The 22021-nt window shown below is 47.5% G+C and overlaps 1 protein-coding gene across 1 annotated transcript; it reads right to left on the bottom strand.

Annotated features, from left to right (window-relative positions):
* Positions 1-481: 481 nt before the first annotated feature.
* On the bottom strand, positions 482-21116 carry LOC119448344 (glucoside xylosyltransferase 2-like). Its single transcript, XM_037711701.2, has 5 exons — positions 21003-21116; positions 14519-14644; positions 10932-11124; positions 8957-9246; positions 482-876 (listed from the first exon to the last, which is right to left on the bottom strand). Exons 1-5 carry the CDS (start codon positions 21012-21014, stop codon positions 667-669), a joined length of 831 nt encoding a protein of 276 aa, XP_037567629.2. The 5' UTR covers positions 21015-21116; the 3' UTR covers positions 482-666.
* Positions 21117-22021: the final 905 nt, after the last annotated feature.

Raw genomic sequence — 22021 nt, 5'->3', positions numbered from 1 at the left:
CCCAGTAGTTATCTCTGAAAAGCATTTCTGCGTTTTTCATGTATTTGAATAGGCAGCATTGTAGTTGCATAAAAGGAAGCTTTAGCTCGGGCCCAACTCCGACGGCTGGGCAGGTTTAAAGCTAAGGGCTAGCTTTGTCAATCGCCCAAGTAATATCGTCGTGGACGAGGAGCTGAAAATCCTGTGGGTGCGGGCGCTCTCGTAGCTGTAGGTGGGCGGTCATACAGGCTTATACAGGTTAAAAGTCATACAGGCTTATACTAGTATGCGCTTCACCGTAAGTATATTGCATATTGGCCACAATTAATACTTCCATTTGCTATTTATTGATGAATCTGATATAAAGCCTTATCTTTAGCATCACTCTGAAAGTTACCGTGATGAGAATCACATAGCAATGAAAAATCCACAAAGTCACTAGGCTTTGTAAGGTATTTTCTCCGAGCAAAACATAATCACACTGAATAATTCGCAAGCGCCTGTCTTCAGCAGGGGCGTATAAAAAATAATAAGTGTTCTCTTTTAAGAGTGAACGGAATTTTTACAGCGCGAGCGCAGCACATAACGCTTCCAAACATATGCGTCCTCCTTTGAGAACGGCCGCACTGTCGAGGAGGTGGAAGCTCGCCTCGACCCGTCACGTGGTCCGATCGCCTCGATCCGCCTTCACTGTCCCCGTAGTGGCGGGCGTTGAAAGCGCAAGAGGTTGTGGTCGAGAGTTATCGGCACCGACTCGTTGTCGACGTGGCGGGCCACTTGCAGCCATATGGGCAGTTGCCTCTTGAAGTGCATTGAGCAGTTGGACGGCGTCATATCGTGGAGGCGCGCGCTCAGTGGACGGATGAACTCTTTCTCGAGGCTGCCGCCCAGCACATACTGAAACAGAGCAGAAGAAGCGCCGACGATGGTAAACTCAAGGAAACACCTCAAGGCTCACAATCATGCTGCTGTTCGCACTCTGTATAGATCATTTGAGTAGGCCTTAGCTTACACGTCTGCACGTCTTTGCCGACCTGCTTTCATTTCACAATGCCTATATAGACATTTTGTGCCGACAGTCTTGTGCGCACACGATCCAACACTGAGTTCTTGCCACCGTCGTGAATCATAGGCGTCATTACGTGCTATCGCAGGACGCTGTTCGGTAGCTGCACGCGCTCTGATAGACGTCTCATCAAGTTTTCTGAGGTGTTATGACGTACACATAGCACGTTCGGCGCATGACGTAATTGGTGGGATATCATGGTATGTTCCCGCGTCTGCACTCTGCGCTGTTCCCTACTACCAAGCGAAATCTTCGGCGAGGATGGACAGCGACCCTATAGCAGTAGCAACATCGTGGGTGAGTCTTCGGTCATTCCGAATTCCATCGCAGCAAAAGTAGATCTACGAAAAAGCAAGAAGAAAACCGAGAAACCCGCCACCTGCGCGGCCTTGGCTACCACCCAGGTCGACCACCTGACCTAATGCGCTGGACGCACGGACCTTTGTACCGGTCCCTCCTGAACTTCATCCAGAAAACAGAACTACATCTTTTTATTTAATTTATACCGTAGGGCATGCTGGCGCCAAAAAAATAATTTTAACAACCCCGAGATGCAAGGCTTTGATACCTTATATACGGGTGTTCTCCACAAGAAAAGTAAAAAGTTACCTATCAAGAAAGGGGTCAGGCAAGGAGACACAATCTCTCCAATGCTATTCACTGCATGCTTAGAAGTATTCAAGCTCTTAGACTGGGAAGGCTTAGGAGTGAGGATCAACGGCGAATATCTCAGCAACCTTCGATTTGCAGATGACCTTGTCCTATTCAGCAACAATGGAGACGAATTACAACAAATGATTGAGGACCTTGATCGAGAAAGTGTAAGAATTGGGTTGAATATGAATATGCACAAGACAAAGATAATGTTCAATAGCCTGGCAAGGGAAAAAGAATTCAGGAACGCCAGTCAGCTTCTAGAGTCTGTAAAGGAGTGTGTTTATCTAGGTCAATTACTCACAGGGGACCCTGATCACGAGAAATTTACAGAAGAATAAAATTGGGTTGGAGTGCATACGGCAGGCATTACCAAATCCTGACTGGGAGCTTACCACTGTCGTTGAAAAGAAAAGTGTACAACCATTGCATTCTACCGGTGCTAACATATGGGCCAGAAACTTGGAGGTTAACAAAGAAGCTCGAGAACAAGTTAAGGACCGCACAAAGAGCGATGGAACGAAAAATCTTAGGACTAACGTTAAGAGAGAGGAAGAGAGCGGTGTGGATCAGAGAACAAACGGAGATAGCCGATATTCTAGTTGACATTAAGCGGAAGAAATGGAGCTGGGCAGGCCATGTAATGCGTAGGATGGATAACCGGTGGACCATTAGGGTTACAGAATGGATACCAAGAGAAGGGAAGCGCAGTCGAGGTCCGCAGAAAACCAGATGGGATGATGAAGTTAGGAAATTTGCAGGCGCAAGTTGTAATACGCTAGCGCAAGACAGGGGTAATTGGAGATCGCAGCGAGAGGCCTTCGTCCTGCAGTGGACATAAAATATAGGCTGATGATGATGATGATGATGATGATGATGATGATGATGATGATGATGATGATGATGATACGGGTGTATTGATACCACAAGGCTGATGTGCGGCCTCTCAAAAGCCCGAATTCACAAAATGCTCTTACGCTGGCATTGTTCATAAAAAAAGTACAACCAATCCTCATGTTGGACACATTATCAGCGAAGGCCTCTACCCAATGCCAGAGATCACTTACGAAGGAAAATCTCCCTGATCTCGGGGCCTGATTCGGACATACTATCGGGTCAGCTTGTCGTCTACATCGTTGCTCGCCATCTGATCCTTGACTCCGGAAAAGTGGCTGCTGTAGCCTACTATATGACTAGATGCGAGTGCCGCAATCTATGCTAGCTCATGAGCGCGAAAAACGGACAACCAGCCATGCGTGCGCTCTACGCATTGCTTTAAATATACTGGGCTAATGGTAAATAAAACCTGCTGCACTTAACTCCTACAGTTACTGTGAAATACAGGCGAACCGCTGGCATGATGAGTTCCAAGTGAAGTCGGTGTATTCAGCACCATATTGAGCGTCGTGCATCATGATGTGCCTTACGGCCGGAACTGCAGCCCACGTAGTCACATTGCTCTCACAGTGGAACGCAGCAGCAGGTCGGCATGTCTAATTTCAGTGAAGGAACTTTGAGAAACAGCTCAAAACGTACAAGCACGTGGTGGAGCACAAGATACATTTACTAGAGCTTGCCCCTATTTCTTTATTAGGAACTGAAATTTGGGCGTGTTACGTACGCCTAATAGCGTAACGAAGACGACGAAAAGCACTTTTTTCTAACGCCGACACAAAAACATTGAAGCGAAACAAATCACATGGCAAGTGCCTCCTGAGAATACTAAGCTTCTAAACATTATCTGCCACACCACAGTTGTTTCAGATAACTTAAAAACAACAATGACGACATAATGTCACAGCAAAAAATACGTCGCAGCTCAGACTCTTGTAACAGAGGCATATACAGTGTCAAGGTATACTTTTGGACAAATTCTGGTTCACTGTTTCATAAGGTAAACGAAAGGTGGCTGATACACGTGGAGCCATTTTTTTAAATGTAGAATGTCTCATCTATTTCCCGAGTACATCTGTCTCGGTTTTTTGAGGTGGCCTGGACGAGTGGTTAGCATCCACGCTCGTGAAAATGACGAGCAAGGTGTAAACAAGGCGCCCCCTCGGAGGGAGCTATGGCGCTCCCTAACGTTGGTATGTAATTGCGTCCACATGAGAAACTAATGTGCTACACAACTTCACTCTTACGAGGAGCAAGTTCCATTCTGTGGCTGGTCATATATTGTGCCTGTATTGGCATTTCCTTCGCGCGCAGGTGCTTGTGCAGGGATGGCGCTTAGTTTATTCCTGGCCGAAAACAGCAGGTCCACGTTGTATCGCGAGCCGATGCGATGTCCCACATGGTATTACCGCGAACGGCCTTCGATCGTCCTCCCTTTCCTTTGACCCAACATCCTCTCCTGTTTTTATCACTTCACGCGGACTCAAGTGATCGCTTCGTATGGGTAACGGGCCTATCTACCCTTTACAACGGCGCCCTGAAAACAGGCTCATATGACTGTTACACATGATCTATATAAAGCCTTATACTTAATAGCGCATAAAAAGGGACGATGCACGGATAAACGACGCGGACAAAGCGCTGTGTCCGCGTCCTCTATCCGTGCCTCGTCCCTTTTCATGCGCTATTAAGTATAAGACATGGAATGCCAACTCGCCCAATCTTACACTCTTTCAAGTTATATAAAGCTCTCAAGCCTCTCATCGGAATTGCTTAAGCATGGTTGATCAGAAAAGTTTTCGGTCACAAACATTTTGTACGTAACCTGTTGATAATGTTTACATAAAAATAGTATCTAAGAAATTCTGGGATTTTACGTTCCAAAACCACGATCTCATTGAGAGGCACGCCGTAAACGCTGACCATGGCGTAATTTTGTCCACCTGGCCGAGATTCTTCCACGTGCGGTTAAATCTAGGTACACGAACATTGTTACTTTTTGACCCCCCCCCCCCCCTCCTCCTATTGAAATGCGGCCGCCGCGGTCAGGATCTAACACGCGTCTTATAGTGCAGCAGCGCAAACTCATTGCCACAAAGCGATCGCGGCGGGTCATAAGACCGTCTAGTACGGACCATTCTTCCGGCGATCCCATGGGCGCCGCCATGCTTGATCACGTGGTAAGGCGTCCATTGGTTGCCTCAGCTGCCTCTGTTGCAGTGTTGCACACGTTCCTCGTTCCTTCCCAATTTTAAAACGGGTTCCCATTACAAGTTCCTTTAATGCGAAAGGAACGCGTTCCAGTTGCACTTCGAACATTGGAATGTGTTGTTATGTTAACGTTAAATTTGATTTTTTCAAATTAATAGATAGTGTCAGATAATCCTGGGGGGAAATAAAGTGAGCACTTTAACACTCACATCGAACTACGTATATTATACGAATTTGAACATCGCCGGACAGCAGATTTTCTGGAGATACAAAGAATCTACAGAAACGCTGCGACAGGCCGGCATGTCATAAAAAATATATCTAACGGAGAACTCACGAAAAAGATAAAGTAAGCAAGTGTTACACGTTTGTAAAACGTGAAGACGAAAGCTTGCCAGCTGTGGATAACGACGATGAGTGCGCGAGCAGTGGCAAAAGCGCGAGGGGCAGTATGGGAAGGCTGTAATGGTCAGTGGCATCGGAGCCAGCGGTGGAAGAAGACAACGAAGAACGCGCGAGCAGTGGCACGAGCGCGTCTCTGTGACCACGTGACGTGTGCAGTCAGGCACGCACTAGGTACACCTTTAGTAAGCCAGAAAGGTGGAGCAGCGGTGGCTTCACTGAAGCGTGCTCGTCTTGCACCGCGGAAGCCCGGGCTCGTTTCCCACCCAGACCGATATTTACCAAATCTTCTTTTCAAAGCCACCACATTTACTTTGTTTACAGGAACCTCCCTGAGAAATGTGACGTCAATCTGAGCATTTTCAGACGTGTTCTTACTCTGTGCGGCTTCGGCCATTTCTCGTCACGGCGCAGTTTCACCAAGGTTACCACCGAGGCCACCGCCAACATAGACACCTAAGGCTTTCGCCTTAAAGAATGCACCATGGTCATGTGACAGCCAAGCGGGAGTTCTTTGCGCCTCACGCGGTCGCTCATCCGCCCTGCATGATGTCCTGCGTACGTGCGTGCATCTGTTCAATGCTGTGGAACGTTTACAGAAGGAACGCCGTTCTCTCTGCCATTCCCTTGTAAACCTAACGAGTTGCCGTTACAGTTCCACCGACCCTTAACAGGTGGCGTGCCTCCGTTCCTCCCAAAAGGAACTAGTTCCGGGAACATCGTTCCTTGGAACACCGTTTCGTACAAAACTGCTCTGTTGGCGCCAGATTTACAAAGGATGTGCATGACGCCCGGTACACATCAGCAGACCTCTGTTATGGCGGATAATCGTATACGGTGACTGGGCAGATGACACGAAGTTTGGGCTGCAGCTTTAGAGGACATGTCTGTGTTTTCTGAGCTAATTACACCTTGTAGAAACCTAGATTACATTGAGCAGCCATGTGGTGTATCCGAAAAATTATACACTATTATGGAATCTTGTAATTGCAGTTGAGCACAACCGCTATTGTGTTCACGCCATAATGCAGTCTAATGTTTTGCTGGCCGACCTGGTATGTATGAACAGTAAGGCCCTTTGAGACATGCAGATACGTTCACAAGGGAAGATTTGGACTGGATTTAAATTCACTTTATTTACCAGTTAGTTCTGACTCGATGAGTGCTACACTCGCAACACTTCCCCTTTTTTGTCAGAAATCGAGCGCTCATCTTTCTTGCGCACGCATCTCACTGCCTATTTACAAACACAGGCTTGGCGCGATACGTGCAAGCCAAATAGAGAAGGTCGTGGAAAATGCGCAAAGCATGTCACAATCCGAGCCAGTACGCCACATAACACCACACGCAGTGACGTGCCAGTGACTACTTGAGGCGTAACTTTCATACGTGTACGTACGGCCCCCTTCCTAACCGTTACCAAGTCAAGTAAGCGCTCGCACAACATCCGGACGTGAGGAAACAACGAGAACTTATGTTACAGCCCGAACGTTATACCAAGGGCGTCTAATTCACATGATTGCTGCAGCCACATCACCTGCTAAGATGTTGTAATGCCCTCAAAGAGCATGCCACAATAAGTTAAACACAATTCCGACTGTGTACATTCAATAAGCCCCTACGAATGTTCTCCACGCCCTACACGCGCTCCACGCTAAGCCGGCTATAGATTGTTTGCCCCTAGCAAGATGGCGGCGACCGGCTTCACTTTTAGAGAGCCCCTCCACTCCACAAGTCCAAGTATATAACCTGCTTGGTCTGTCCCCATTCTCGTATACAACACAACTCGTGAGTCGCAACAATGTGTTTAGTGGGTGCGCCGACTGAAGAAGCTTGTTATACCGTAGAATCAGGAATAGTACTGGCTACCCGTTGTCGCCTTATACGGCTTGAGCCGTCTCGTTCCGAACCGGTAACAGTTATTATTATTTTTCGATTCAGGTTCGGGTTTTGTTCCGGCCAAAATTCGGGTTCAAGTATGGTTTTTGCTTCGGGTTCGAGTTCGGTACGGCACCCTGCTTAAGATCTTCGCCAAAACTGTGGTATGAGCCCGAAAACAACATTAAAAAACGCAAGATAAATTGCGATGCGGTTTTATCACTTTTACATCCGGAATTTGTTTTATTTTATTTGTTAAAATATGATGGACAATGAGTACCAGTCGGAAAGGATGTGCATAAGAAAAAGAACCGAAGAAAAGCAACAGTGCTGCCTAATAGAGATGTAGATTGGTGGAACGAATGCGAGTGAATGTTTTTTTTTTTTTTGCTCGATGAACAAGTATTTGAATAAATTAGTCCTGTGGCAGCTATGTCGGTGGACTGATGCCAACCGGTATACTTGAATGCGACGCCTGTGGCCAAGTTAGTCAAAATGCAGCGAAGCTGGGAAAGTTAGACGACGCACAGTTCTCTCTTCGGAAAGTGGTTCTCGTTCGACGAGCTGCGAAGCGGCCGAGGATGAGTCGTGTCCCCTAAACCGTTTGTAAACGGAGTGGTCAGCTAAACTATGGCTTTTTCTTTTTCTTTTTTTTTAGTTTCCATGCGTCTCTTACTTTATTTACACAGGAATAAGTTCTGATAAGGGTCACTCTGGTTCTTATTACTTTTAAAAATATGGAAAGTAGGAGAGAAAGTTCTTGTGCGGTACCGCTAGACACGAGGAAACACAGAGGGTTACATCCAGTCTGGTTGTATCACTTGACACGGCGACAAGAACGAAGGAAGCATCGGACTGGTGCGAACGTTTAAACAGTGTCATGGTAGAGGAATATAAGCTCTAGTGCGGGGCCAACGTTCTCGGAAGCGGGCAAGACAAGCGGGTGGATAAGGAAATAGGTTTGACGCCTTCACTTCGAAAACATCCCGAAAACAGTCTTTCGCCCGTCGTCGTCGATTAAGTATGTGCGCCTTCCGTGCCCTCATGGCATTCCGATAACCTCGCCCAGCACGCATCAGCCAGAGTCGACCAGCCGCAGCTCCGTATAGCGCGCTGGAAGGATGTTGCTTGCCGTCCCCGTCTCTTCTCTACAACAAAATGTGTCTAAACGTGCACTTGCCGACGTCTACACAGAGGCTGCACAAAGCACTGCCACAGAGCAGGTGCCCACAGCGGCGCCTTCAGATGTCCCTCACGCTGACTTCAGACCCAGTGACTACTGCTGTATAGCCATCCCCGGTCTCTCAAACTCTAGGCTTCGCAACAGAGGTCTTCTTAAGATCAGCTGCAAATTTAAGGAAATGGACATGTGTACGCGGTTGTACTGCCTCTGTGCACATTGTAGATAACATGTACAATCTATGCATATAGACCTGCGCTTGGCGCCATTTTAAGCTATCCGCCACATCACTAAGGTATACGTAAATAATGCGCTGCGCGCTATGGGGAGCTCAGCAGTAGGGCCGCTACTATCGGCTGCAGCTTCAGAGGACAAGAAAACGAAGCGAGCTCAAGCCCAAGTGATAATCTATTCATCCCCCAGAATGGCTAGCGCCATTTCATTTAGGAACTACCAACCAACCATCGAGGAATCGGCCAGGACGTCTCGCACCGCCCAAGGACATCTTAACTTTAAAATTTCTTTGGGAACGCCGCGGGCCCGCTCCGCCGCTTCAAATAAATGTGGGCGCGGTTACCTGCAATGGCGATGTGCACAGGGGCTTTGATATGATCTGCGGAAGCGGTGCCGTGGCCCCCTTTTCTAACAAAAGCAAACAGAATGAAAGTAAAGGCACACAGGTGAGCAGCTACCTCTCGCATGGCGTCACGCAGCGCAGCGAAGGCCGGGACTTGTTGCGATCCACGAACAGCGGCCACCGGCCCGTCTATGCACAGCGCGGATCCGTTGCAGTGGCCCGAGTGGAAGTGCCAGCAGCAAGTGAATGTCCGCAGAGCTTCGGGGCGCCCAGTGAAGAGGTTGCTCAACATATCCCCTTTACGCACGGGCGCCGCAGTCTCTCGGTCGAGTTCCGTCAGGCGTCGCTCCAGGCCCAACTCACGCATGCGCGTCAGGTTCATGAGCACCAGGCCCGAGGTCATACCTGCGCCACAGGCACAGACGGGAGTATTCGGTGAACACGCAAGTTATAAGTTTGGGAGGAAGTGGAGGAAGAAAGGGAGAGTAATGTGAAGTGGAAAGCTTCTTCAAGAATTTTGATTTCATTCAGTTACATTTTATCTACTTTTTTTTGAAGTTCTGACTGATCTATTTTGTTGGATGAGTATTTAGTGGTTCTTCCCGAAATGACTATTGCAAATGAAATGCAATCAAGGTTTATTTTAAATATTCTGGATATAGATTAAAGGAATTTTTAATTACTTCCATTAGAGCAGTTTGATTGAACCCATGAACACATTTCGGAGCGGTAAAGCCCATCGCAAAAAAAAAGAACACTTGATAGGCCAAGTTACTTTAAGGTATGCACTGTACAAAATGCGAACATACAGATAATAAAGAATTACACTGTATAATGTCTATATATTGAAATATATGTAACGCAAAACGAAATATAAAAGTTTCATTCTGTAGCAATTGTACAGACGCTCGTGGCACAATAACGCCGTCGTCGCCGCCAGTGGAAAACAGCGCATGCACGGCTCGCGCGCGGTGTTCTGGAGGCTGTTTAGACACATGGTGTGCGTTTGGCTCTAAAAACGACCAAGTGAAGCGGACATATTGCACTACTAGCGCTCTTGCTCAGCGGCTGGGTGGATGCACTCCTCTGAGCGGAACGTGCGGTAAACGTCAAGCGTACGTTATCTGATATTAACAGCGAAGCTGTTTAAGCCAGCCGTAATTTGTGGTTCGTATCAAGAAAATAAAGAAAATAAGCTTTCTTGCCGAGGCGGGATTCGAGCCCGCGGGCCCACGGTCCCAAGGTGAGCGTCGTAACCACTAGGCTATACAGCCACGCTTGTAGAGCGCGCATTTATGCGAACCATATGATTGCGTTCGAGCGTAGTCCCCTTCGTCCACAGCTGGCGCGTTCGAACGCTCGTGCTCTGCGAGGTGAAAAAGATCTTTTGCGCGCTATTCTCGGGAGAGAGATAAAGAAAATGACAGCGAGAGAGAGAGAGAGATGCATTCACGGAGCGGGTCTACTGGAACGCGTCGTCGGCATTGCAACACGGTGTCGGTGTTGCAAGCTGCGCTAGTGCAACGGGCAGTGATGACCGTAAGTCCGAGATGCGCAAAAACAAATTATCATCGTCATGAGTAACACGATGAAAAGTTCGCGCGCACTTCCGGAAAATGCTGGGCTACGATCGCCCAGCTTCGATGTTTCAAGCGTTGTGGGGCCGAGTGCAGAGTTAAGCGTGTTTTTTTTTATTTAGGCGCTGACTAACTCCGATGGGAAACCATCACGCCAGCGTTTTGATACGCTTGGTAGCTGCCAGGGCGTACGTTGTTCCTTCTACCCAGCAGGAGCGAGCACGCGTGCTGTGTCCCAGACATCTCATCCGCGTATAGATACAACATCGTCCCGGGAGTCCAAGCGCAACGCAACCTTGCTATCGCTGTCAATGCAAAGCCCTTCAGGTGGAACTACCAATTTCTTGCATCTTTACAAAATATATAGCGTAGATATTAGACAGAACTACACAAAAGACCACCGATGTATGACTCAACACGCAAAGTGTACTAATGAACTTAAATAACATGTAGTTGGTCTCTTCATTGACCAAACTGAGATGGCTTCGCTGTTGGCAGTTAGCATGTACTCACCGAAAGGGAGCGGCGGCGGTTGCTTTCTCATGACCTCGTACCACATGCGGACAGCGCTCTCCGTTTCTGGCGCCATGGCGGTCACGTGGAGTGCGTCCATGGCGGCAAGTATCCCCCACAGGTTCTCCACCGGGTGAAGGAACACCATTTCGGCGCTCGCGTAGATGACTGCGTCCTCTTGCGGAAGTGCGCTCTGTGAAGGTGCATTTCCCCGACGAAGAATAAAGTATATGTTATGCTTAGTGCATGCACTCCATGTCAGTTTTACAAAACTACTTACTATGTAAATTCTTACACTAGTCATGGCCTTTTCTGTCCTACTCAAAATAAACAGATGAGTTGTTCGATAACGCCCGCTGCAGTGGCTCAGTCTGCCCAATGCGATGTTGCGGGTTAGATTCACGGCGGTCGCAATTCGGTGGCGACGAAATGCGAAAAATGACCGTGTGCTATAGGATTTAATTGCACGTTAATAAATACCACGTGGTCAAATTTGCGGCTAATCAACACCGGCGAATGATAATGGTTGCACGACCAAGTTGGTCGAAAATAGTCTCAAATTTTCGGCCAGTCTCTCGCTGCTCGATTTTTATGTCGCGCGACTGCGGTCGTAAAACTGCGGAACCAATCAGAATAAGAGCAACAGGAGGTCTGTATACGCGGCTGATTATTTTATGTGGCGATGAACTGGTGAGCAGATCGCCAGTCGCACTCGCCTGTGTGAGCACCGGTCGCCTTCAGTCGCATTTTGGTCGGCAGTCGCAAATGGTCGTGCAACCTCCTCAAGTCGCCCGTATGAATGAGCGAGCGTTTTTATTCCCGAGCCGACTACTATGCAACGTCACTCATAGCCCACTTTGCAGCGTCGGGAGGTTAGGTTTTCTAATTTTAATTTTAAATGATTTGTGATTACGTGCAATATAACGAAGAGCGCAGGCGGAACTATAATCGAGCTTCGTGGAAAAGATGTCTGCCAATTTATTGCGATTCTTACACATCTCCACGACACCTTTGTTTGAAGCGCCAAATCATTGTTTGAAGAACCAAATCGCACGCTCTCCGTGCTTATAGAGGTAAGCTTTGTTTGCTTTCAAAGCATATAGTATTGCCTACGTTGAGCGGTTTTTCTTATCTAATCAGCTGACAAGAGACGAGGAGCACGCTGAAGTGAAGAGGGTTTCGGTGGGGCCAGGAAAGTGAAAGTAGATAACCTGGATGAGGAGGGTGATGCAGGCGCCGGCGATTAGTCCACTTCCCCTTACTTAGCTTGCCGTGGCTGGTCGCAAATCGCGGCCGCGTGCACTGGAAGGTTAATAATGATGATGCAAGGGATGCTAAGTAAAGAATAGTTGGCAGAGGGATGTCGTACACCTGTCTAAATGGCTAAATAACGTTATCCTGACACGCAAAGTGTTTTATTATACGCCAATAAATCCATGCTCCCTGCAGGTCCGAGTAAAGTGCCAGAACGATCGGCGGGCCGCCATCTTTTTTTTTTTCATTTGGGGACTGGGGAGTCTTTGGCTATGAAAAAAAATCTGTTTTATTCGACATATTATTGCACCTTTAATGCATACACGTCACTTTGATGCGGTGAGTTTTCTCTGTTTAATGACATCGTGTGATAGACAGGCGAAGTGGCCGCAACGCGAAACTTATGAATAGTAGAAGGATAATGGCGAGAAAAGCGTCAGATCAGAAATAATTTATTTTCTTTTGCTCGGTCTGATCATGCATAATTAGTGTGTAGACGTCATATCAGATGGGGAGCTGTCGCGATTTTCGTGACGTCGCGTGACAGAGAGGCGAAATGGGAGTGGCCCGAACATTTTTTTACCAATCCTGCAGGGCTGGTTGCAGAATCGGAACAGAAACAGTTTGGAATAGCCTTACGTTATACCGCCCCTGATTAACTTAAGCAGGCTAAGTGACTATTTGTTACCGCCTCGTTTCAAAAGGTATGTCAATCAATCTTCATGACCATATCGAGTCGAAGTAGGGGCTGAGTGGAGGAACGTTTTGAAACACGGGTTTTAGCCCTGAAGAAACAATAGCGGGTTCCATTATGGCGGCTCTGCGCCCAAACTCTGATGTCGCTCTCGATGGAGACTACTTCCAATCTGGTTAGGTAGCAGGTCGAGTCTACCAAAATGGCGCAGTACACGGGGCAGATAGCAATACTAAAGAACACGAGCGATAGCTTGCAACTGATGAAACACTAGGAAAACCTCGCTTTGTCAGTCACGCATGCGCACATCGAGTGTTTTTGCACCTATTTTGTTACTGTTACACATGCAGTAAATGTCACTATGGCAGCGATATCGATCATGAGGGCCTATATTCACAAAGTTCTCTTACGCTAGAATTGTTCGTATTGTAGTGAAGAATGTTGGCGCTATTTGGAGAAGCAGTGTGCGCTGCTCATGCAAGAAGAAGACGATTTTTGAAGCTCAAGGTTTCCGCTGTCTCCTCCCGTTCCCTTGCTGCGACTGTGTCTGTTCTAGAAAACATGTACTGTGTACCTGTGTACTGATTCCAAGCTGCCCATTATTGTATGAACATACTTCTTAGCAAGACGGCCGGCCTGTGGCGAAAGACACTTACGGTCGAAAAGTATGTGAATTCAGCTTCTGGGGTCAAATTCAGAAATATTTCTTTCGAAAGTGCTTTTTGCCTTTGAGTGGCCGCCTTGGCTAATATGTCCAGCGTAAGGATTGGCTGAAATTCTATCTTAGGAACCATTCCAGCCTAAGAGGTTTTTGCGAATATGGGCCTAGGCGCATTATTTTCTTCATGCCGAAACGTACCTACTGGAGATCCTGCCCCTCAACATTATAGTTGTATTTAATGCACTCAACAAAGATTTTGAGAAGAGTCGTCCATCAAGGACATAATGCCATACGGCTTAAAAGCGATCACGTTTGAAACATTGAAATGCAAATAGAATGACGTTTTATTCGTAACGCTATGCGAGTACAGAGCGAGAACGAATAATGCAGAAAAAATGACCAGAGGGGTACGAACTCACGCTACTATCAGTCAAGTCGTCTAGTTCATTCACCGTAGAGCCCGCAGCGCGAATACTCCAAGTACCAGGGCCAGGGCGCCTGTCTCCATTTGTGTAACCACTCTGTCCTCCTTCGTATTTTAGCGCAGCGGCAAGAAAAGGAGATTAATATAGAAAGAAATTTACGTTGCTTGGGCGACAGGATGATGCCTGACGAGCTCGCCAGTGCCCTTACATGGGACCGCATGGAGGCTTAAGCGTACCAACAATTTGCTGCTCGATTCTCTGGTAAGTTCTCTTTCGCTTACTTTTTTTCAGGAAAAGCCGATTTGCAAGGAGAAAAGAAAAGTTGGCATACTTTTTTTTTTCAATTGAAGTCGAAAACACTGAACCCCATCTATACGGCAGAAGCGAAGCCATCCGCAGTCAGCGTACTTCCTAGCTGCTCTAGCTTCCAAGAACTGACCGAGCCGAATGCTTCTAAGTGTTGGCGATCTAGCGAGTACCAGCGCATTCAGCATAACGCGGCTAATAAAGCAACGCGCAGCTCTCCGAGCGAGGCTTTGGAGATTGAACGCACCGCAAGAAACATTTCCTGCGCCGCGCACGGTCCCAGCGTCTTCGCCAACTTGTACGTGCCAGGGAGCCGAAGGGGCTGGATGTAGACGCGAACACGCCGTGTGATCTCTTGTGGCCACGAACCAACCTGCGTAACCACGAGTGGCAGAAGGTTACATCGCGTTTGTAAGTAGGCGGACATTCGAGGTGGGCTTTATTAAAGGAAATGGTCTCTTGCTGACGTAATGAAGATATTCAGGAATCATTTGTTTCATCACTGCGCAATCCCGTAGAGAACAAGGCCAGCAGCTGGGAGACCTAGACAATATAGTAGCGCTGTCCTTCGTGTCAGGAAATTCCGGGAGGGTGCGCAAAGAAAGCTTCGCTTTCACACAGCGCTTGTATTAGGAGCGAAGCTCCTTATAGCGGCACCCGTTCCGTCCCCGTCGTCGTAGTAGTAGTGTGTAACCAGTCTGAGAAAAATGAGAAAAAAATTCCGAAGTTGTGTCCGTAGCGCGGAATCGAACCAGGGACCCCTCGCTTCCGAGCGCGCGGCGTTAGCCCACTACGCCACGAAGCGCACATAGACACACGCACCACGATGGCAATAAATACCCAACATTAACGAAAGGCCGCGTTTCTAGCGCGTTTCTAACGCGTTTGTGCTAGCGCGTTACGGCCCGTGTGAGAAGCTGGTGTAAGACGCTGTGGCCTCTCCGCCTTACCTTCAACGCGTTTCGAACGCGCTGCCCAAGGCGGTGGCAAGTTAAGTTCAAGTCGAGGAGCGTTTATGAATACGGGGGGTATACTCTCTCAGCAGTCATCTGATGGCGTCGGCAAACGCGGTGCACGTTCCGGCATGTGTAAATGGCTGCGTAAGACGCTGTGGCCGCTCCCCCTTACTAGAGAGTACTGTACGTTTCTAACGCGTTTGTGCTAGCGTCCCCTTAAGCGGGAGATCCGATGATTCCCTCCGGAGCTTCGCCCACTCATCATCATTCACCCCGTGGATATGCTGTGATTTTTTTAGGCTCCCAAGGTCGCCAGAGATGGGAGTGACGCGCACTTCCTTCGCTGGGCCGCAGTAACGTCAGAAGCAGCTCTTAGTGACTACCTCTATTAGACGTCTCGGTGCTCTGTATACTGTGGGGGAGACGGCTCGCGCGCATAGGTATAATCAACGCCACCTACATATCACAAGGCTTGTACACTCTCGTTTATGACGTCACGCTATAGGTCCGCAATTTCCAGTGACAAAAGGCCGGCGTGGCGAAAGTGGTGACGTCAGAATCACCGCGGCTAACTCGGGAGGACTTGTTGTTGGGCTAGTTGGTGTTTACTTAAAGACATACTGTAGTGCGAAGGCACCATCTCAAAGAAGACACGCGTCACAGGCGCATTCGCGTAAGGTTCTATGGCCGCCATGTCAGGTAACCTGACGTCACGGATTGGAGTGCACATGCCTTGCAATATTTAGGTGGCGTTAGTGTAATTAAGGAAGGCCTTCTTGGCCCCATTAGGGTCTCATATATGCATGGAGCGTAAAAGGTGGGCAAAAGAAGGGCTCTCATCACCGCAGCAAAGTCAGAAACCGCTCTTAATGGCTGCCAGTTCAGTTGTTCCGTGCCCCCCAGTGGCCCTTTTCTACTTTTAATATTCACTTCATAACACATCTGTACTGCAGCGAAGCTAAGTTAAATGAACCGAGCAATACGCTACGCATATTACACCTTTGTCTCACACGCACTCCTCAATGGATGTCTCGATCTTAAACACACTCGGTTAGGCCTATATACTGCCTAAACACAAATGGCTTGGATTGAAATCTGACATCGGCTAGCTACCTAGCACATAATGGGAATTACAATGTGGTTGTAATGCATAAAGCGTTTTTTTTTTTTTCGCGCGGTGGGGTTGGGGCAGTCTATCGGGAGATTTAAGGCCGGGTCTCTACAACAGGAAGAATTGGTCGGAATTGGGGAGAGTTTCTCGGACAAATCAGGAGAGTTGCAAGGTATGCAGTTGCCTCGCGAGCTCCGTCGTGCCATGAAGCTGCCCCCTCGTGCGGTTAAAACACGTTCAAGGAGCTCGAGCCTAACGCCAAACCTTGCTATCGCTTTCAACGCTTTCTTTTCGGGCGACTCTGATAGTTTTATCTCGAACGTGTCTCGAACAGTAAAGCAATAAACCTCTTCTAACGCGTTTAGCTTTCCTTGGGAACGAACCGCGATTTATTGTGAGTGTCTAACCCGTTTTCGCTGACCGATCCCGTGGATAGTGAAATCTAATACAGCGGTGAAAACCGCACTGTAGACCGGTACCACCCACGAGGATTTGTACCACCATACCCTTGTGCGGTATATAGTAGCAATGGTACCTGTGGTATGGTGCGGTGGTAAGGGGAGCGTTTTCATATTCTTCCCTCGTGACAGCTAGTGTTTTGAGACGCTGTCGTTGAAACGCTACGCCTCTGGTAGAAGACGCAGACGCTGTCGTTTAGGACGCTGCGCTTATGGTCGCAGAAGTGCCTCTGCCCCCAGAGGCGGTCACCCACAGCACTGGTTTTCGAATTGGCCCTCGAGAAAGTGCAACTCGAAGTACCGCGTGGCTTCCGCGTACGGGGAAGCCACACGGGGAAAAAGGTCGGCAGGTTTTAAAGCAAGAAGGCGAAAGCCTGCTGCACATATGGTAATGCATCAAGTTATACAATCCGGGTTAGATTTCTTTGTGAGACATATTCGTAATGTATTAAGTTATACAATCGGGGCTAGACTTCTTGCAAGACATAACGAGCCGCAATGGGAAGTACACGTGTGGCACTAAGGCGACCTCCTGAACGCCACGTATGAACACTTAACGTAGTACCTAAAGTGTAGCATGTTAGTGCACCCACTAGGCCACACCTTTAGTCAGCTAGATGGCTACGACGTGACGTGTGTAATCACGCACGCACTATGCACACCTTTAGTACGGAGCAGCCGTGGCTTCAGGGAAGCGTGGTCCTCTCGCACCCCGGAGACCCGTGTTCGATTCCCTCCCCCCCCCCCCCACGTTTTCTTTTCAAAGCCACTAATTTGCTTTGTTTACAGGAACCTCCCGGAGAAATGTGACGTCAATGCGAGCGTTATTTTTTTTGTGGAGTCGGCCATTTTTCGTCACGGCGCATTACCAAGGTCACCGCCAAGGGCACCACCAACATACACATCTAAGGCTTTCGCCTTAATAACTACATCCCAAAGCATGCTAAACTCATTCTTGGTTAGCAACCGGGGTTGATTCATGATATTTTTTTTTATTTAGTCAATTCTTGCATTGTCAACACGTATTAAGATGAATGGAAGCTGAAGCTCGAGCACACCACTATCTAAAGCACCGTAATGCAGTTATAGCTTCGGTTTAGCCAGCGATCAATGGTCCGCTCCTTTACCAGCTGACTCTTCCATCGTCATTCCGGACTCCAAGGAAACGTCTATGACCTCATGCCACGTTAGCTGCGCGAATTTTCGTTAGCTTGTATGCTTTCGTGATTTTATAGCTGAAGCCAAACAAACGACCTTGAATTCAGACGCCATTAAGATTTACTTCTTCATCGAGCACCGTCCCTTTCATTGTTGTTTTTAGCCGCTCACACGATGACCTTCTGACTAAGACCACTGCGCCTGGTCATCCAAATCAGTGGGTCATTGCAGCAGTATTGTGGTCATCCTAAACATTTGTAGAACTTCCGTGGTCTGAGGCTCGTAGGCAAATTCGACTGCTCGGGGATCTTCTTGTATACTTCGCTAAGCTCAACCATCACCAAGCGCCCATAAGCACAGTTGTCTTCGCGGACTACAGGCTGCTTCACAGGTGTTGCAGTTCTTGCGACAAAGCGTACTCCCAAACATACTAAAGAAGCAGTCTGGGGGCGTTTCCACAGCAACATATGAAGGTGGTGGGACGCTGTGATCCGTTAACGCGTCGCTTTGCTGTACACTGTCTGATTCTTAATGTGGCCTTATTTTCAGCTTTTTTAATGCATAAGCATTCTAGGGCTATTTCCCTCGGAAATATGTCCGTCTGTAACGCGAGACACGATGCGCTCTATAAGTATACATGGGGTCCTGTTCGGGTACGTATGACAATGGTTTATGACTACGTATGACTGCTGAGATTTACGAATATAGGCTGTTTCACATGGCGCGATTGGGGCGAAAAAAATCGTTCTGCCGCGCATGTCGCAGAGCGATTTTCGCTGAGAGCTTTCACATGCGTCTGTGACATCGCGTTTTCCGTCGCAGCGACGCCGAAGGTCGCCCCCTGCTCACGAAGCATTCAAGCCTGCATCGCTAAATAAAAACAACGTGGAAACTAGCCACATAATAAAATCTTTTTATTATTTGAAAATAGAATGAGTACACTATTTTTTAATGTTTAAATGCGTTGAGCCTTTACGATCGCTTAGTCTGCAACCGCGGCGAGTGAAACGCTGCACAACACAGCAAGTATGAGCGTGTGGCTAGTGCGGCGTCGGTGGGGTGGTTTCGTTTATTACCCCGTTGTTGTGGTACTATTCTGGTAATATATCGAAGCCACAACTCTTCTCCTGGAGGAGTATATACTTCTGCAGAAGAAGCGACCATTGAATGTGTAAGCACCTGGCACAATTTGTAGCGATAAAGAGGTTCATGACGGTGACGATCAAGTGGGTACTTGCCGTATGTTGAAGGCGGCGTCTGCTCCTGACCTGGATAGCGTGCAGCTTCTCAATTTAAACGAATTGTGTGAGCTAGAGAAAACAAAAATTGTTCATGAAGCTCCTGAGCCACAGGCGCTGGTGGATACGCTCTGTTAAAACATCATTGAAACTGGTGCGCCACATTGCTCCGCTGAGCTTCCAACACGCGGTAAAACAGGAAAGCGCCTATTTCGACGGCGCTTGCTGTTACGTCACGTTGCTCCGCCCACATCGCGCCGATCGCTGCGACTCAGCGACGGAAATTCCAACATGTTGGAATCCCGTCGCGGAGAGCCCGCGACGTCGCGGCGGTCGCTGAGCGACAGAATTCGCTGTGTCGCTGTGTGAAAATCGCGCCATGTGAAACGGCCTTATGGCTATATAACGCCTACATTTACAGTCGGCATAGAAATAAAGTAGGCCGCTAGAGTCGGCGCAAGAACTGACAATATCATTTCAGAATGGTGCCACGTTGGCCCAGTTGGTTAAGCATGATCGAAAAAGGTAAAACAGCGCAAACTGACAATAGACAAAGGAAGTAGGGTGAAGTGTGTTACTTCTTCTGTCAGTCGTCATTGTAGCACTGCTATAACCGTTTTCGGTCATAAAAATATGATATTTCCGAAAAAAGGAGCCTATGGAAGACAAGAATAAAAGACTTCATTACATAGTTAGTGTAAAAAGAAAGTAGGCCGCTATAGTTGCCGCGACAAGTATACCATACAGTCGGCCATATCCCACAGTCCGTGCACAAAGAAAGCCGGTCACGGCAGCTGCCGCCACAAGTAAGTACACCATTCAGTCGGTGTTGGAAAAAAAAACATACGTGCCACTGCAGTTGCCACATGTAAATATATGATACAGATAGTGTAGAAAGAAAGTAGGGCAGTACAGTTGCCTCAATAAGTATACTACACAGTTGGTCATACCATGCAGCCAGTGCAGAAAAAAGTAGGCCACTACAGTTACCGCAACAAGTAATGAATGAAACATAACCAAGGATTTAATGAAGCCTAATAGAGATCAATTACGAGTACTTAAGATTAATTAAATATAATTTCGATTGAATACCATTCAATTTAAGTATAACCAGGATCAATTAAGGCTAATTAAAATGTTATGGGTCTAAATATTACTGATTACCTCAATTATTCATGAAGAATATTACCAAGCAGAAAGAAAACCGAGCAAACGTCGCCGGCATATGACCAAACGCGTTCGGATATGTCAGAGACGGATGTGTGCAAGATGAGTCACTGGAAAGAGTGCTTATACATTGTCTGACAAGTCCCACTAGGGAGTTCCTGCGGTAATTATTTTTCTGTTTTTGTTTTTTATTACTGTGTTTATTTGCCCGCAAGACGCCATGGGGCGCGTTAATCGCAAGAGTGCAAAACATGGTGACTCAAAGTGCTGTACGAGACGAGATGAATGGAAAATGGAGTTAAGTCTGCTTGCAATGTCTATACAAACCAAAGTGTTCACAAATTCTCTTGGGTTAATCTTCCATCGTTATGATCGTAGTCTTTCTGTCAGCATCACGTCATAACATAGCACGTAACATCCTTGGCAAAAAATCATAAGAGACTATTTACGAAGCTGGATGCTAAACCTTTCATAGGCCTAGCAACTGTCGCATTCAGCTAGCACGTTAGTATTTCAACGAAAGGCTAATGAAAATGGAATATATATCAACATATTCTTGATATAAGTGTGTATATCAAGAATATGTTACCGTACCAACTCGCCCAACTATCCGTTCTTATGAAAATGGAAGCAATGCACTCACCTCTTTAAGCATATCTTTCTGCCCAATGTCATCAGTGATGATGATTATGCGCAGTGGAGACGTGGAGTAGGCGATCGCTGATTTCACAGCAATCAGGCCGTCGTCGTATTGGTTTTTGCAAATTACAAACACGATCGTGACGCTTTCACTGTAACGCAGGTACAAGTAAAAAAAAAACACGAGAGAAAACGAAACATTAAATATATCTCGAGACATCCGAACTGTGGATGAGAACGTTGCAGAATTATTGTGGTTCACGAAAACGTGAACGTTTCAACCAAGACCGTAGAAGGAAATAAACGGCGGTCAATTAGAAAACTGCACAGGCAACTTACTTTATCAAGGCCGCAGTTACACGAAAGTTAGGATTGAGCAGTACTAAGCCTTGCTTATATATTACGACAAACATTTTATACAACTTTTCAACAGTCCACAACAGAGCCTAAAACTGGGCTTAATGAGAAACTGGGTACCCCAGTCTCGCTGGCGGCCTGACGTGCTATTTCGTACGAAAAGTCGAACAAGACACGCACTTCCGGAAGTTTACCTCCCTGGTGCGCCTCAAACAGTTCTCCAAGCACAAGCTGTTGAAATTACCTGAAGCTATCGCCATCTAGCTTGGTTCTTGTCGAACTACGATGCTTTAATACGAAGCATTACAGGATCAACCCCTGGAGTTTCTTCGTCGGCGGGGTATCCTCAATCACAACTGCCACAATAATAAAATTACGCGCTCAATGGTGGGTTTAGAGCCATGGTCCCCCAGCTTAGCAGCCCGATTCTCTACCCGTTAAGCTGCGAGTGCATACATACCTCAACAGAGTAATGGCCTATCACAGAGTAACACGCCACACCAGTTTCCCCCGTCACCCTTTCGAGCCAGTTATATCGTTTTGAGAGGCTATGTTACATTGCACAGCCTCCGTGATCAGCCTAGTTCGGAGCAGACGCAACACACAGTTGGCGTTGCGACACAGCCGGTATTGCGACTTTTCAGTGGCACGTTTGTTCGTGCCTGT

The sequence above is a fragment of the Dermacentor silvarum genome, chromosome 4 (assembly GCF_013339745.2).
Source record: "Dermacentor silvarum isolate Dsil-2018 chromosome 4, BIME_Dsil_1.4, whole genome shotgun sequence".
NCBI lineage: Eukaryota > Metazoa > Arthropoda > Arachnida > Ixodida > Ixodidae > Dermacentor > Dermacentor silvarum.
This window is presented reverse-complemented; position numbering and strand designations above follow the sequence as displayed.

Bases quoted from the DNA above. Each gene is read 5' to 3' on its own strand.
- LOC119448344 (XM_037711701.2), bottom strand. The intron at 9,247-10,931 runs GTGAGTACATGC...CCTGTGGCGCAG, and splicing joins ACCGCCGCCGCTCCCTTTCG to GTATGACCTCGGGCCTGGTG. The intron at 877-8,956 runs GTAGCTGCTCAC...GCTCTGTTTCAG, and splicing joins TGCGTGACGCCATGCGAGAG to TATGTGCTGGGCGGCAGCCT.